This window comes from Oncorhynchus clarkii, chromosome 30, assembly GCF_045791955.1.
Source record: "Oncorhynchus clarkii lewisi isolate Uvic-CL-2024 chromosome 30, UVic_Ocla_1.0, whole genome shotgun sequence".
In the NCBI taxonomy this organism is placed as follows: Eukaryota; Metazoa; Chordata; class Actinopteri; order Salmoniformes; family Salmonidae; genus Oncorhynchus; species Oncorhynchus clarkii.
Window position 1 is genome coordinate 13209043 of NC_092176.1, and position 17494 is coordinate 13226536.

The window sequence follows — 17494 nt, forward strand, 5'->3', positions numbered from 1 at the left end:
CACTCACGGTCGGATCCCTCATCTATGACTTCCATCCCTGGTTACACAACCACTAGCTAGGACAGAGAGACGGAGAGATGAAGCTACTGAACGCCTACACACCCCCTCCCACAGGGGCAGAGCACAGCGTCACACAGCCTCCTATTCCTCTCTCTGCTCACTGAGCTAGCGCTTCATAACAAAAGAACAGTCCAGTATCTTCTGCCTGATTTATACTCCACTTAATCACAGTAGCTGCTGAAGTGTGTTTGTCACCTGTAATTGATTGTTGAGGACCGAGGAGAGTTATGTGTTTTGGGGCATATATGAGAGAGAGAGAGATTATTTCACTTTCTTTGGCAATGTAAACATGTGTTTCCCATGCCAATAAATTCTGTGGAATTGAATTGAATTGAGAACATGAGAAACTAGACTCTCCATGAACACATTCTAGTAACATTAGAGTGTTGTACACTGAGCAGGATGGGTGTGAGCGTGAGTCACACCTGTTTCTGGTTGTTGAGGTGCATCTCACGGTCAGCCACCTCGCGGCGGAGGCGGTCCACGTCCTGGCCCAGCTGCAGGCGCTCCTCCGTCTCGTCTGTGGCCTCGTCCAGCTGCTTGGACAGATAGAAGTTCTGTCTGTTCAGCTCAGAGTTCTCCTGGGTCAACTGGGTCAGCTGCTCCTCCAGGTCTGTGATCACCTGAGGGAGGGATGGAGAATAATTACACTAGGTTCATTACCAGCATCTCAACACAACAGTATATGTTTTCAATGTATACTACGATGTAGTGATGTAGTGGTGGACCTGTTCATCATGTAGTGAAATAGAAGGACCAATCAATGGGAAGGGGGGGAGGAGGGAATTAAGACTCATCATTTAAATGAACGGCGATGAACGTTGACGGACAAGAGTGAAAAGTCCTCACCAGAGCGTATGGATTTCATCGAAACCCGCACAGCGTTTCGTTGGATTACCGAACACTTGAGACGATCACCGTGAGTTTCCTTCAGTGAACGCTGCGTACATTACAGCCCGCTAAGGCAACCATTTTGCAACTAGAGATAAATATCCATGGAAACATGCTTATCTTAGACAGCCTTCATGTCACTCTCCAGGGCTGAGCAGGGAACTGCATCATCTGTTCATCTGCACCATTATGTCCTCTTAATCAGCCAGCATACTAGTGCATACCCTATGCACATGAAGGTTAGAGGTTTCTGAAGCTGAGTTAGATGTTATTCCTCTCTCTGGGGAGCCGGCTGCTCTGTACCGTGCAGGACGACAGGGCAGAGGAGTGAACAAACATCAGTCATCTCTCTCTAGCAGGCCCTAGGGGCTGAGGACTGGCAGAAATGACAAAATGCTCAGAAGAGATGGGAGGTCAACAATGGGACTGATAAACCGGGATCTGTTCATCAGCAATGTACTCTCTCCGTCCTACTGGGTGCTCATGATAACACACACACACACACACACACACTCCAGGACAAGCCATGTTTGAAGCTCTGTAGTTTCCTTAAAGGACACACAGAAACACAGGACAGTCTAGTAGCAGAACCCGGGTTAGATTAACACTGGTGCTAGCATCCAGGTGTTTGTGATTTATTACAGTGGGTTTGGTTAGAATTCACTACCCTCTGAAGATGTGTAAACAAAGCCTAGCCAATTCCCAACAACAGCCAAAGGACCCAGACCTTCACCTCCAGGCATGTTACATAACACTTGTCATCAGTACATAACAGTATCTATTATTGATATACTACTACCTCATGTCAATGCAACCTTGCCCGTGTTTCATTTCTGCTGTTTTTGAATGGTGCAGGGCTGCAAGAAGCACTGTGTTATCAATGATCTAAACAGAACAAACAGAATACACAGAAATAGACATGGGGGGGCCAGGCGTAACAATCTCAATTTTGTTTCCGAACTTGGGAATGATTGCCTGAATATCGACCAGCCGAATCTAGGAAGAATACTCTTTCTCAACAGCTTGCGAGTGGGAGGATCACAAAAGTAGGGCAAGGGGATAAAGAGAGACCATTATGTATTAACCACAGTGAGACCCAGCAGTGATTCAAACAATGTGACTTTGAAGGTTTTTAAATCCCTCACCACAACACAATAACCTCATCTTCCCAGGGTTAGTTTTCATGCGCTCGCTGACAAAGAGATATGAAAAGATATGGGTATATATTATTCATCACATCAACCTAAATACAAGACTTAGTTATATTCTTGGCAAAAAAGATATGGAGGAACCGCATAAAACAAATTGATATTTTTCTAAATAGTAGAAATAGCAGTGGGGATTGAAAACAGACGGATAACCTAATTGATGCTCTACTTTTTTCCTGGAAAAACAAAGGCCTCACTGAGCGTGATGGCTGGAAACACGGCCAATGGAAATCTGTAATAGCTGATCTTATCTGATTCAACTCAGTTAATGCCTTCGAATCCTGAAAGGAGTGAGAGAGAATAGAAGGAGAGAGAAAGAGACAGGGTAAAGAGAGGTAGCAGAGAGAGAGAGAGAAAAGGTGATACAAAGGGGTGGCCTACCGCACAGCTGTCTCTGAGGGCATCATACTTGCGCTGGATCTCGTCTCGGTGGGCCTACCAGACAGAGAGAGAGACAGGTTTGGTGGCTGTACTGTACGTCATAATATCACAGTAATAACAGCAGACTGGTATGTGTGTCCCTCCTGCACTCACTCTGAGAACACAGATCTCCTCCTCAGCCTCAGCGGTGGTGTCCTCCAGCTCTGACTTGGCCTGCTGCAGCTGACTCTCCACGGAGTGGCGTGCCGCCTGCAGCCCGCTGATCTGAGACACCCTCTCCTGCAGCGACAGAGTCAGCTCTGTCACCTGACGTTTGATCTCCAGCTTCTGCTCCTCGTGCTCCAAGCCCATCTAACAACGCGAGGGACAAACAGAGAGAAGGGAGAGACAGAAAGGAGTCAGGAAGATGAAGGAGGGATCCAGATGGGTCAGTGAGTCAGAAAGATGCTGATCTGGCAAATCAACAACCCACAGTGGAGCTTGACCTTTCACCTTACATGACCCCATCAATCTGGCATCCCTCTCTGCCCAACCCGTCGACTGCTCTCCTGGCCCTCTTTTCCTCCTCCTCTTTTCACCTTCCTCCCCTCTCCTCCTTCCTGTGACCCCAACCTTCCTCCCCTCTCCTCCTTCCTGTGACCCCAACCATCCTCCCCTCTCCTCCTTCCTGTGACCCCAACCTTCCTCCCCTCTCCTCCTTCCTGTGACCCCAACCATCCTCCCCTCTCCTCCTTCCTGTGACCCCAACCATCCTCCCCTCTCCTCCTTCCTGTGACCCCAACCTTCCTCCCCTCTCCTCCTTCCTGTGACCCCAACCTTCCTCCCCTCTCCTCCTTCCTGTGACCCCAAACTTCCTCCCCTCTCCTTCTTCCTGTGACCCCAACCGTCCTCCCCTCTCCTCCTTACTGTGACCCCAACCTTCCTGCCCTCTCCTCTCCTCCTTCCTGTGACCCCAACCTTCCTGCCCTCTCCTCCTTCCTGTGACCCCAACCTTCCTGCCTTCTCCTCCTTCATGTGACCCCAACCTTCCTGCCTTCTCCTCCTTCATGTGACCCCAACCTTCCTCCCCTCTCCTCTCCTCTTTCCTGTGACCCCAACCTTCCTCCCCTCTCCTCCTTCCTGTGACCCCAACCATCCTCCCCTCTCCTTCTTCCTGTTACCCCACCCTTCCTCCCCTCTCCTCCTTCCTGTGACCCCAACCTTCGTCCCCTCTCCTCCTTCCTGTGACCCCAACCTTCCTCCCCTCTCCTTCTTCCTGTTACCCCAACCTTCCTCCCCTCTCCTCATTCCTGTGACCCCAACCTTCTTCCCCTCTCCTCCTTCCTGTGACCCCAACCTTCCTCCCCTCTCCTCTCCTCCTTCCTGTTACCCCAACCTTCCTCCCCTCTCCTCCTTCCTGTGACCCCAACCTTCCTCCCCTCTCCTCTTTCCTGTGACCCCAACCTTCCTCCCCTCTCCTCCTTCCTGTGACCCCAACCATCCTCCCCTCTCCTTCTTCCTGTTACCCCAACCTTCCTCCCCTCTCCTCCTTCCTGTGACCCCAACCTTCTTCCCCTCTCCTCCTTCCTGTGACCCCAACCTTCCTCCCCTCTCCTTCTTCCTGTTACCCCAACCTTCCTCCCCTCTCCTCATTCCTGTGACCCCAACCTTCTTCCCCTCTCCTCCTTCCTGTGACCCCAACCTTCCTCCCCTCTCCTCTCCTCCTTCCTGTTACCCCAACCTTCCTCCCCTCTCCTCCTTCCTGTGACCCCAACCTTCCTCCCCTCTCCTCTTTCCTGTGACCCCAACCTTCCTCCCCTCTCCTCCTTCCTGTGACCCCAACCATCCTCCCCTCTCCTTCTTCCTGTTACCCCAACCTTCCTCCCCTCTCCTCCTTCCTGTGACCCCAACCTTCTTCCCCTCTCCTCCTTCCTGTGACCCCAACCTTCCTCCCCTCTCCTACTTCCTGTTACCCCAACCTTCCTCCCCTCTCCTCATTCCTGTGACCCCAACCTTCTTCCCCTCTCCTCCTTCCTGTGACCCCAACCTTCCTCCCCTCTCCTCTCCTCCTTCCTGTTACCCCAACCTTCCTCCCCTCTCCTCCTTCCTGTGACCCCAACCTTCCTCCCCTCTCCTCCTTCCTGTGACCCCAACCTTCCTCCCCTCTCCTCCTTCCTGCGACCCCAACCTTCCTCCCCTCTCCTCCTTCCTGTGACCCCAACCTTCCTGCCCTCTCCTCCTTCCTGTGACCCCAACCTTCCTCCCCTCTCCTCCTTCCTGTGACCCCAACCTTCCTCCCCTCTCCTCCTTCCTGTGACCCCAACCTTCCTACCCTCTCCTCCCCTGTCTGCCCGCGTCCTCTCCCCATCTCCTCTTTCCTCTCTCCTTGCCTCTCTCAGCCTCGTCTCCAGCTCCAGCACTCGGCTCTTGTTGCTCTGCTCCTGCTGGCTTATCTTCTCCAGATGCTCCTCCAGCTTGGCATTCTGGGCCTCCAGTTTCCCAGCCTGGGACTCCAGGTAGAACTTCTGCTGCCTCAGCTCCGAGATCATCTCCTCCTGGGCTTTCCTGTCCGGCCCAGACAGATAAATAGACACGCAGCACAGTCAGTAGACAATCTTCCTAACTAACTAATTAACTATGTAACTAACTGAGATAGTCCACAACACTCACATGTTCTTCTGGGTGTAGATGCTGCTGTTGGCTGCCAGTTTGTTGGCCTCAGACAGCTCGGCAATCCTCTGCTCCAGGCTGGCCATCTTAGAGTCCATGGCATTGATGGTCTGGGATGGACAGAAGAGACACGTTTCAAAGCACATTTTCCCGCAGCCTTAACATGTCTGACAGTTTGCATCGCATTTATAAAGTATCAAATGCTCACTACTATTGTCAGAACAACACAGCACATGTATGATACATCACAGTTTCCTGGCAAAAGGTTATTGGAACTTTGTAATAAACCAAGTCAGCATGGTTAATGTGAAAAATAAACCAGGTCCATGTGATTATTGTAAAAATCGTCCTGGCCACATCCTAACTAGCTTGGGCAGCTCTTACCGCCTTCTGCTCGCTGATGATGCAACACTTCTCCTGGACCTCCTCCTCATACTTGCTCTGACTGGATTCCAGCATCTCCTTATCTGCCATGTCTGCCTTCATCTGGTTCTCCAGAACCTTGTCAATATAAGAGAGATACAACACAGGATCAACCATGCTAGAGCTCAGGATCAAGGCCCAGAACCGGGATCCAAGGAACCTGCAGGAGATCTGGGCTCCAGTTATAGCCGACCACCTCCCCTAACAATGTAAATACACCAGTAGCCCATAACATTATACGGTGCAGAATGTTTGTGATGAACAGTAGAGGTCCCTTGAGGCTCTACCTTGATTTTCTCATCATAGAGCTTCTCCTTCTGCTCCATGTGTGTTTCCACTCGTTGTCCTGTGGACTGGCTCTCACGAAGACTCTCCTCCAGGTGCTATGCAAACAAACACACACACACATGTTACAGTACAGTACATTGTTAATTCACCCTTTCCAATTCAGGACCCAAACACCATGAAATGATTCAGTACAGCAAGGATAAAATGCTACAAATAATTGTTCTCAGGAAAAGAAAACAAACACTTTTGGGTCTGAGACAGAGAGAGAGAGAGAGAGAGAGAGAGAGAGAGAGAGAGAGAGAGAGAGAGAGAGATATAAATAATCTCCAGAGAGGGAAGGCCCGAATCCTAATGTGAGATTCACGCTCATAACGTGGAGGTACGCTAACACTACACATGTGCTTGCAGATCTCAATTAGGATTTGGCACAAACTGAATAACAAGTGTGTGTGAGTATGTGTGTGTAACTAAGAGAGAGAGAGAGTGTGTGTGTGTGTGTGTAACTAAGAGAGAGTGTGTGTGTGTGTGTAACTAAGAGAGAGAGTGTGTGTATGTGTGTGTAACTAAGAGAGAGAGAGTGTGTGTGTGTGTGTGTGTGTGTGTGTGTGTGTGTGTGTGTGTGTGTGTGTGTGTGTGTGTGTGTGTGTGTGTGTGTGTGTGTGTGTGTGTGTGTGTGTGTGTGTGTGTGTGTGTGTGTGTGTGTGTGTGTGTGCAACTACGAGAGAGAGTGTGTGTGTATGTGTATGTAACTAAGAGAGAGAGAGTGTGTGTGTATGTGTGTGTAACTAAGAGAGAGTGTGTGTGTGTATGTGCAACTACGAGAGAGAGTGTGTGTGTATGTGTGTGTGTGTGTAACTAAGAGAGAGAGAGAGAGTGTGTGTGTGTGTGTGTGTGTGTGTGTGTGTGTGTGTGTGTGTGTGTGTGTGTGTGTGTGTGTGTGTGTGTGTGTGTAACTAAGAGATAGTGTGTATGTGTGTGTAACTAAGAGAGAGTGTGTGTGTATGTGTGTGTAACTAAGAGAGAGAGAGTGTGTGTGTAAGTGTGTGTAACTAAGAGAGAGAGAATGTGTGTGTATGTGTGTGTAACTAAGAGAGAGAGAGTGTGTGTGTATGTGTGTGTAACTAAGAGAGCGAGTGTGTGTGTATGTATGAGCACTGAGAACACATACTCCCGGAGGGCTTGTGTGATGCTCACTCGGATGGAGAGCAATCCTCCAACGAAGGGCAAAGTTGTGAGGACCGGAGGGGGGCTGAGTTGCCCTCTTTCCCCTCCCCTTACCATGATTTTATCAGCCATCTGCTGGATCTGCTGGGCCTTGCTCTGCATGTCCTCCTTCAGCTTACACTCCCTGCGCTCCACTATCTCCAGCCTCTTCACCTGGTTCTCCAGGGTCTTCCTGCCATCCTACATACACACACACACACACACACACACACACACACACACACACACACACACACACACACACACACACACACACACACACACACACACACACAGACACACATCACTCAGGCTAGAGAACATCTGCTGCCAACAGTAACAGGGAGTTTCAATTAGTCCTTTCTTTGCAGTTATTGTCTAATGTGTGTCAGTACTGCATACCTCTGTCTCCCTCAGGCGTCTGCGGAGGCTGTCACTGGAGTCCTCCTTGGTCTGCAGCCTCTCCAGCTCACGCTCCATGCGCTCCTTAGCCACCCGAATACTATGGAGGAGATCTGTGGTCTCACTACTTCCCTTCACTGCCTGTGTTATGGACCGGGGTACAACAAACACGGTCTGTCATCTATCTTACATTGAAATAACTTTAAACTGTTGTGGTTCAAACGGTAAAGACTTGATTGATAATTGAATCCATGAATAGCGTAGAATACTGGGTGAAAATGTGATTGATTGATAATTGAATCCATGAATAGCGTAGAATACTGGGTGAAAATGTGATTGATTGATAATTGAATCCATGAATAGCGTAGAGTACTGGGTGAAAATGTGATTGATTGATAATTGAATCCATGAATAGCGTAGAGTACTGGGTGAAAATGTGATTGATTGATAATTGAATCCATGAATAGCGTAGAGTACTGGGTGAAAATGTGATTGATTGATAATTGAATCCATGAATAGCGTAGAATACTGGCTGAAAATGTGATTGATTGTGCCCATACAGCTTAGAGAATTCCATTTGGATTTTAAAAAATGATCACTTTTTCGAAAAGGGTATTAAATGTATATTCATCTCTATAAAACCTAATAAATGGAGAAACCAGCCAATGTCTGACAGGGGCAGAATAATTTGAAAGCTGGCAATGAATCTGAAACAAACTACTGATGGTTTTAGCGGAGACAGTTGAATTACTCTCAGGCCACAACTCAGCATCTGCTTCACAGGACAATCAGGAGTTGACACGCATCATTAGCAGGAAAGAAAGAGGACTTTTCACATGTCTGTGTGTGGTGAACATATCTTCTCCCCTTACAGCATATGCTGAATATGAATTAATTATCCAGCAAGTTTTCAACCAAAATATTCTACCTTGGCAAGCTTATCTTGGAGATCCTGAATTTTCACTTGCTGTTCAGTATTGGTCTGAAACCGAAAGAGAAAGATAGAGAACATCATCCTTTTAAGCTGCACATTCCTTGGTCCCTAAGAGTTTTACACCCAAACCATCTTCATTGTTTCACTCATAATAACTTTTGTTTTATAATTTGGCATTTGTCTCCTAACCACTGACTGAACAGCATTCCTTGAAGGACCATATCGAACCATATAGGATGTCAACATGTGAGCCAATGGAACTGAAGCGGTACCTTCTCCAGCTTTGACAGAAGCTCCTCCGTGTCAGTTTTGCCTTGCTCCTTAGCCTGTAAGACAAAAAGCTGAAAATCAGTCAAACCAACACATGCCTTTCAACTTCTCTGAACGTGGGTCTGAGCCAAGAGATCAATATCAGTGTGAACAGCTACAGAACCTTCTGCATCCTCTGTTGATAGTCAGCTGCTTTCCTCTTCAGCTCCTCGCTGGTCTGACGAGACTCCTTCAGCTCCGACTCGTACAGGTCGCTACGGCGACGGGCTGCAGACAGGTCCTCCTCCAGCTGCCTGATGGCCACGCGCATCTCCTCCAGCTGGGCATGGTACTCCTGCAGAGGGATGCGAGAGGAACGAGGGATGAGAGAGAGGGATAGCGGAGGAGTGCAGAGGTGAAAGACATGAGGAGAAGGATGAGTGCCAAAAAAGAACAATTACATAGAAAGGAACGGAAAGCATCGCAGAAAGAGATTAGATAGGCAGACATGAGAGAGGGAGGGATGGGGAGGTACAACGAATAGACAGAAAAGGACATACTGTGTAATGGAATCTATTGAACAAAGCATTATGGAACAAGGAAAGGTAGGGCAGAGAAGAAGTGCATCAGCTAAAATCCATTAGTGTCCTTCTCTTCTAAAGTTGTAATGAATGATTAGCTATGGCTAACAGCTTTCATTTCCATCTCGTGGTCTGGTCACGGAGCATGCTGCAGTCCTGTCAACCAGGCTGGTTAGGACTAGCAGAGGCTAATGAAAAGTAGCATGGTCTCTGTGCCTGGGAAGGGTAAGGACACCCTGACAATGGAACACGACAGGCGCAGCAGATAACATCAGCAGCACCAGCCAGCGCCTCCTTAGTTTCCATCCAGTTTCAAACCTTGCTAAGTGTCCCTCAATCAACCCTTAAAGCGTGTCTCCGAGGACGTCCGCCTGTTGTCTACAGTAAGTGACAGGAAGACACTTCATGAGTCATTAACTATTATAATAAGAAAATGTAATGTGTAAGAAATGACTCATGCCGTGTTTTAAAAATTAAAATGAAAGACAACGGAATTTCATAATCAAGTACAATTTCCTCTATGTTTGGACCTCCTTATAATGTTAATTAAGATACAAAAAGCATTTGCTATTTGAGTAAATGATGATTGGCATTGTCAATTAGGATTCATGGCATGAAGCTATGAATTGAGGAAGAAAAAGGTAAACAGTAAATTGATAATTAAGGTTTTCACTTGAGCAATACTTGCATCTACTGAATAAACCTAAAACCACAGGTACCTTTCATTTAATCTCTTTGTAGAGTCAAATTCAAATCCATTTCAAGTAGGAAAGAATCTTCATACAAAATGACAGTGTGTTTCGCCAGCGGGCCGACTCAGCATATCAGTTCCTCAGTGTCCCCAGTCCCCTAGGTCCCTGAGTGGATCACAGCAAATCTCTGGCAGCCCTAAACATCAATTAGCATGAGAACTGATCTAGGCCTGGGCTTAAGTACAGAGCTGAGTGATACCCATGGAGGAGGAGGGAGGAGTGAGCCAGGGGCAGGAAGGAGTGGATAGGATTAAAGAGAGAGAGAGCGAAAAGGGGGAATACAGGGTGAACAGAATGGAACAGTGCACGCCAGAAGAGCTGATTCAGAGTGTGAGTTACCTAACTCACACACACATGCAAACGCACACACACAATCACACAGAAAGTCCCTGCCTATCGTCCCGACCTGCACAGTCCCGCTGGGAGCTTCAAATGCAGTAGGTGTAGCCCTGACAGGGAGAGTGATAGTTCTGCTGTAGCCTCTCAAGATGGGGGAGACTAATCCATGGTACTGTGGGGGAAAAAACACTGCCTTGCCTCTAACTCTTCACTCTGCCTTACAGAACAGAATTCCTTTCAGTCATCTTCAGACATGTTGTATGTGCCAAAGGTAAGTTTGCTGACAAAGTGGTCAAATGAAGCTTACTTTAGGTAGGCCTTAGAACTGGATTAAACCTACCTATCACAAATACAATACTAAGAGGTAGAATAGTTGTCTTATCCCAGTTATAGTCTGTCAGCCTGCGTGCTTTGTGTTCAGTGTTAGGGATCGGTTCCAATTAGCCTAGTGTTTAATTCTCACTGCTTCTCAGAATTACGGAATTTGCATGTACTAATTGTCTTGCAATGGATTTCTCTTTCTCTCACTGAAAAGCTTGTATTGCTCATATCCCCAATCTTCCATGTTTGTTGAGCCAACACTGAATACAATCTGCATAAATATGAACATGACTTCCAGCCTCCTAAAACAGAGCATGGGAGAGAGGCACTGTTCAAGACCTTATGCAGCCTTCAAAACCAAGCAGGAAAGTACCTCTGCAAATATCCAATAGCCTAACTCCTTCGCATGTATGACAATTCCGAACCACTTTATGAACTTGAACTATAAGTGGGTCAATCATTTCCATAGCTAATTCCCAGGTTTGCATTAGCCGTATCAGTAAGCGGTAACGATACCACCACGGGGGACCATGGAGTGGGTGTGAAGACAACAGTACAGTGGTGAAACACCAACACCCTGGTTCCCATAAGATCCAAAACCCCATCGCCTCATCACGACAGGCTGCCCACTGCATCAGCGGCACTGCACACTCTCCACTTCTAGGTATGGATGGTTCACATTGCCATGGCAACCATTGCGCTATAGCGCCTGTGCCTGGTAACCACTGCCAGGGATTCTGCTCTGTGCCGTGGAGGGGGGGGGGGTTTCATACTGTCTAACTGTCCTCTGCTGTCCATCTTTCAATATCTTAATTCACGAACTTGGCAACCCTTCACCAAATCAGATAATTGTTGTATCCGCATTGCACACACACACACACACACACACACACACACACACACACACACACACACACACACACACACACAAACCCCCCACGCACAAACACAAAAACTCACACACACAAACACAAAAACTCGCACACACAGAGACACACACACACACACACTATTTGGATAATGGTGGGCTGAACGTGACTCTATCCTTCCTCTACACTCCTCAATCAGCAGAGACTCAGGAGACACTACATCACTCCTGAAAGAGGTGAGTGATAAACACACAGGAGACACCTTGATGTACTGGGGCGCTGAGGCACGCCACTACTAGAGAGATATCCACTGAGACTTTCTTTATGGTCAGGACAAGTCCTGTGTGCACGGCAGAGTGCGTTTGAGTTCACGCCCACTGTTGGACACCATACTGCAAACTCCTAGTAAATTGTCAATGCTGACACTCACAGAAGGCTGGCGCTACTAGAACGTCTGTTTCAGACTTCTATTATGTGGCACTCAAGGCTTTTTCTCTATTATCTGAGAATGAAACAACAGTAACAACACTAATTCACATGAATTTGGTTCCGTGTAGTCAGGAATCCAGACCCGGGTGTTTAACAGTCTACTGACTCCACCTACACAGGGAGCAGTGGATAAGCCTCAACACCCTCCTCCTCTGTAATTAACCCGGCGTTGACAGGGTAGCACTCTCCTCGCACCCCACACGACTCACACCCCATAGGGATGGGCAATCAACCCTTTACAGCACATCCCTCCACAGCACTCTGGGTAGAAGTTGCCCGTAGGCACTGAGCTAGGATCAGCTTACCCTCCCCAAATCTTAACCCTAAACATTACAGTTAAACAGCATTTAGAGGCAACTTTGTGTTACTTCCTCCACCACCCACAACCCCTGCCAGGCATCTGATGCCCCACAGGAGGCGCTCTCCTCTACCTGTTCTTTGATCTCCTGCAGCTTGTTGCTCTGCTCCCGGATGCCGTGGAGGAGCTGCAGCGCCTTGTCGTCTTCCTGGGAAACCTCCATACGGGCCTGCTCCAGACTGAGCTTCAGACTCTGAAACACACACATAAAACTCAGCAAAGAACAGAAACGGACCATTTTCAGGTCCCTGTCTTTCAAAGATAATTCCTAAAAATCCAAATTGCTTTACAGATCTTCATTGTAAAGGGTTTAAACACTGTTTCCCATGCTTGTTCAATGAACCATAAACAATTAATGAACATGCACCTGTGGAACGGTCGTTAAGACACTAACAGCTTACAGACGGTAGGCAATTAAGGTCACAGTTATGAAAACTTAGGACACTAAAGAGGCCTTTCTACTGACTCTGAAAAACACCAAAAGAAAGATGCCCAGGGTCCCTGCTCATCTGCGTGAACGTGCCTTAGGCATGCTGCAAGGAGGCATGAGGACTGCAGATGTGGCCAGGGCCATAAATTGCAATGTCCGTACTGTGAGACGCCTAAGACAGTGCTACAGGGAGACAGAACGGACAGCTGATCATCCTCGCAGTGGCAGACCACGTGTAACAACACCTGCACAGGATCGGTACATCCGAACATCACACCTGCGGGACAGGTACAGGATGGCAACAACAACTGCCCGAGTTACACCAGGAACGTATAATCCCTCCATCAGTGCTCAAACTGTCCGCAATAGGCTGAGAGAGGCTGGACTGAGGGCTTGTAGGACTGCGCAGCAGGTCCTCACCAGACATCACCGGCAACAATGTCGCCTCTGGGCACAAACCCACCCTCGCTGGACCAGTTTATTATCTGTCGTCGAAGGAATAAGCGTTACACCGAGGCCTGTGCTCTGGAGCAGGATCGATTTAGAGGATCGATCATCGGACTGAGCTTGTTGTCATTGCAGACAATCTCAATGCTGTGCGTTAAAGGGAAGACATCCTCCTCCCTCATGTGGTATCCTTCCTGCAGGCTCATCCTGACATGACACTCCAGCATGACAATGCCACCAGCCATACTGCTTGTTCTGTGCATGATTTCCTGCAAGACAGGAATGTCATTGTTCTGCCATTGCCAGCGAAGAGCCTGGATCTCAATCCCATTGAGCACGTCGGGGACGTTTTGGATCGGAGGGTGAGGGCTAGGGCCATTCTCTCCAGAAATGTCCGGGAATTTGCAGGTGACGTGGTGGAAGTAGGGTAACATCTCACAACAAGAACTGGCACATCTGTTGCAGTCCATGAGGAGGAGATGCACTGCAGTACTTAATGCAGCTGGTGGTCACACCAGATACTGACTGTTACTTTGATTTTGACCCCACCTTTGTTCAGGGACACATTATTCAATTTCTGTTAGTCACATGTCTGAACTTGTTCAGTTTATGTCTCAGTTGTTGAATCTTGTTATGTTCATACAAATATTTACACGTTAAGTTTGCTGAAAGTAAACGCAGTTGACAGTGAGAGGACGTTTCTTTTTTTGCTGAGTTTATATAAAGCCTGTTGGTAACACCGCATGTAGTACACAAGAGCATAGTACCTATCTGCTTTACAGAATCACACACACACACACACACACACACACACACACACACACACACACACACACACACACACACACACACACACACACACACACACACACACACACACACACAACCTATCTGCTTTACAGAATCACACACACACACACACACACACACACACACACCCACACACACACCCACACACACACACACACACACACACACACACACACACACACACATAGTACCTATCTGCTTTACAGAATCACACACACACACACACACACACAGGATCTTGGGCCACTCACGGTGCACTCGGTTATGTAGGTAGCCAGGTCTTGCTCCAGGATGGTCCTTTGTGTCTCTGAGGCTTTCAGCTCCACATCCTTCTGCTGCAGCACTGACTCCAGATCAGACATCTTACTCTGGACTAGAGAGATCTCCTGTTCCATCTGAATACAGCAACATGGAGGACAGCTTTATTTGTCCATTTCAGCATTAGTTCATCTTGCCAAAGTCAACTGAACTCTTGCAGGTGACCACAACCTTACATTACTGTAATAAACATGGCCATTTATAATAAACCAAAGGACTGAAGTTGATTGTGCAAAGCATTTCCTTGATCACAGCAATTGGGGTTGAAGAAGGCTTTGTGCTGAGAGCTGTGAAAACATAGATGAATCATTGCAGCAGTGCTTCACAGGAAAGCACGTGAAAGACAACAGCACATTTAAGTCCATTATGTAAAAAGAAATGACCGTTGCGAAATCTCCTTTGAACCCAGCCTACTATGAAGAAATTGTGAGGTAAAAATCTTTAAGGAAAATTCCACCCAAAAACTGCAATCAAGTTTTCAAGATATAGAACTTTCAAAATACAGCATCAGATGATGCTAAATGCACCACGCCAGCTGAATTTCTGTATTCTGAAAGTTATATCGATTGAAATCTTGATTGCTGACATGCAAAACATGTTGGGACTATATCAACAATAGACTAATGAACCCAATATCAAAACATAGTTTTTTTTTGGGGGGGGGGGGGGTTTCCTTTAAGCTATAGGAAGCTATTTCTGTACCTCCTAAGCCAAGCTGCTCATCTCAGTATGTGTGGTTTAAGAGATGAGCCAGTTGGGTGATGGATGGATGCAATTAAAGAAGCCATTAGAGCCCCTGAGGAGCACTGAGAGTCACGGGTGCAGGGCCGTCAACTGTGTCACAGATACACAATCACAGTACATACTGGAGTGCATAGACTACATGCTGTGTTGGAGTGCTACCACTAACACAATCACAGTACATACTGGAGTGCATAGACTACATACTGTGTTGGAGTGCTACCACTAACACAATCACAGTACATACTGGAGTGCATAGACTACATACTGTGTTGGAGTGCTACCACTAACACAATCACAGTACATACTGGAGTGCATAGACTACATGCTGTGTTGGAGTGCTACCACTAACACAATCACAACATAACACACAAAAAAAGGTCATGGTATGGAGTCCCAGCACTGGGTAGCAACACAAGGCGCCACAGTAATGTGGAGTGACAACACAGACACCACATAACAACAGTAGTCTCAAATCAGAGAACCATCAGTCAGTCACAGGACATGAACAAATAATCATAGACACACATTGATAGACACACACAGAGTAACTTGACACACACAGAGTATATCAAACATAAGAGTACCTGTGACATGTGTCTTGCGTCTCTCAATGCTCTCTGTATTTGGTGTCTTGATGTCTTTAGCGGGTCTTATCTAGAGAGCTGAGGGCTGTAACCACTAATCTGCAGGAGAAAAAAGAGCGTGGGAGAGAGACTAATTGCAGTAAACACTCTATATACACAATCTCTCCTGAAAGCTGTGGGGCTTTTATTTACAGCACTTACCTTTTCATGTCATTATGTTATACCACACCACCTTTTACAGTTTATCAAATGGGAAATTATTAGCACCATTGAATTGATGTTTAATGTCGTGACAACATTACATAAATGGACTTTCACATTCCTTTTCCAACATGTTGTAGCTTGTATAGGAAACAGGGTTAAGAGCAGAAAACCCCACACTAAAGCTGCCTTTAGTGCCATTCATAATCATCATTAAATGTTATCTTCTAATCAAACAATTAAGGTAAATAAACAATTAAACTAATCAAGTGAAACGCAAGTCAAAGAATTCAAAAAAACGACATGAGCCCTTTCATGCCCATGTTCAAAACTCAGAATTCAAAAATCCGTAATCAGACCAAACCCAACACTTGAGGGGCCCAAGTAGCACCAAACTCCACAGCAGCTCAATCTGTGATGCTTTACATTTGAAGGCACACTCCTTATATTACATAATCACACACATAATTAGCATCCATTCTGAGAACTACTTTTAATCACAGAGTGAAAAAACATAGAACCATACCGTGTGGACCATGCCGTATGGGTATATTCTGGAATAAGACAAACCTAAAAATAGAGTGTGATTCTGAGTGTGTGTGCACATGGCCGCCTCTTTAAGCACTATTCTCTATATTTGGCAGCCTTTGAGATGGAGAGGCAGGAGAATGAAGAAAAGAAGACTGTCACTGTCTATTAAGCATGGGCTTCTCTCCCACTCCTGCTCACAGCAGCAGCTCAGTGGAGGAGTTTGACAGCCACAGGCCCAGGGGTTTCACATAACATTCTGCATCCCATGATGCAACGGAGACTATGGCTTCACACAGGACAATCACCAACCCCATAAGATAACACTTCCCACATCACATCCAAACAGACAGAGTAGCATATATCCATCATGTGAAAGGAACAATGAGCACTGTCTGCATGGAGTATAGCACTGCAGCCTTAGGCAATGTATATTTAATTGGTACATAACATTATTGATGCAATGCAAGACAGGGTTGATGCGCTCTGAGAGATCCAGGCCCCATTCCCCAACACATGCAGAAACCAACCACCAGAAACGTTTGAAATAGATAAACATATTTGTTTCATTTCCTGTTGTTTATATACAGTATCTCAAATCAGGAACTCTGTCATATCCTGTGTAATTTGTCAAAACTATTAGATTAGATTTCTTATCATGGTTGGAGTGGATTACTGTTTGATTTTGGGGTAGGCTGTCAATAGCATGTACTGTGTGACACTATCTGTTTTCTAATGATGTCAACAATGCGTCTGGCATAGAATCAGGTATTAGAATACACATTTAAGAGGATCTCTATGGCGTCTAGACGTATTTGATGTCATGAATATGATGTCTTTATGCCATGGGTAATGTCCATATTCACTTCGGTTCATTCTGTCTGCGGAAGGTTCACAGACAGGTTTTCAACCGAGCTACATTATCAGAGACGCAGAGCGGGCAACTTAACGGGTCACACATAATGGCTGACAACAACCAGATAAGGTTCATTTAAGCCTACATTTTTAAGTTTAATAGAGGAATCAGTAAGTAGC

At 46.7% G+C, this 17494-nt stretch overlaps 1 protein-coding gene across 1 annotated transcript in view; it reads right to left on the minus strand.

The window, feature by feature from the left end:
• LOC139390192 (citron rho-interacting kinase) overlaps window positions 1-14479 on the minus strand; it is a 39283-nt gene extending 24804 nt beyond the window's left edge. Inside the window, exons 1-14 of the mRNA XM_071137455.1 lie at window positions 14336-14479; window positions 12471-12590; window positions 8873-9043; window positions 8712-8765; window positions 8434-8487; window positions 7506-7646; window positions 7179-7304; window positions 5900-5995; window positions 5574-5690; window positions 5190-5299; window positions 4910-5084; window positions 2694-2891; window positions 2541-2594; window positions 486-683 (exon numbers count right to left, since the gene is read on the minus strand). Of these exons, the coding sequence (XP_070993556.1) occupies window positions 486-683; window positions 2541-2594; window positions 2694-2891; window positions 4910-5084; window positions 5190-5299; window positions 5574-5690; window positions 5900-5995; window positions 7179-7304; window positions 7506-7646; window positions 8434-8487; window positions 8712-8765; window positions 8873-9043; window positions 12471-12590; window positions 14336-14479 (1758 nt within the window). The remainder of the gene's footprint in view (window positions 1-485; window positions 684-2540; window positions 2595-2693; window positions 2892-4909; window positions 5085-5189; window positions 5300-5573; window positions 5691-5899; window positions 5996-7178; window positions 7305-7505; window positions 7647-8433; window positions 8488-8711; window positions 8766-8872; window positions 9044-12470; window positions 12591-14335) is intronic.
• Between the last annotated feature and the right edge of the window lie 3015 nt (window positions 14480-17494).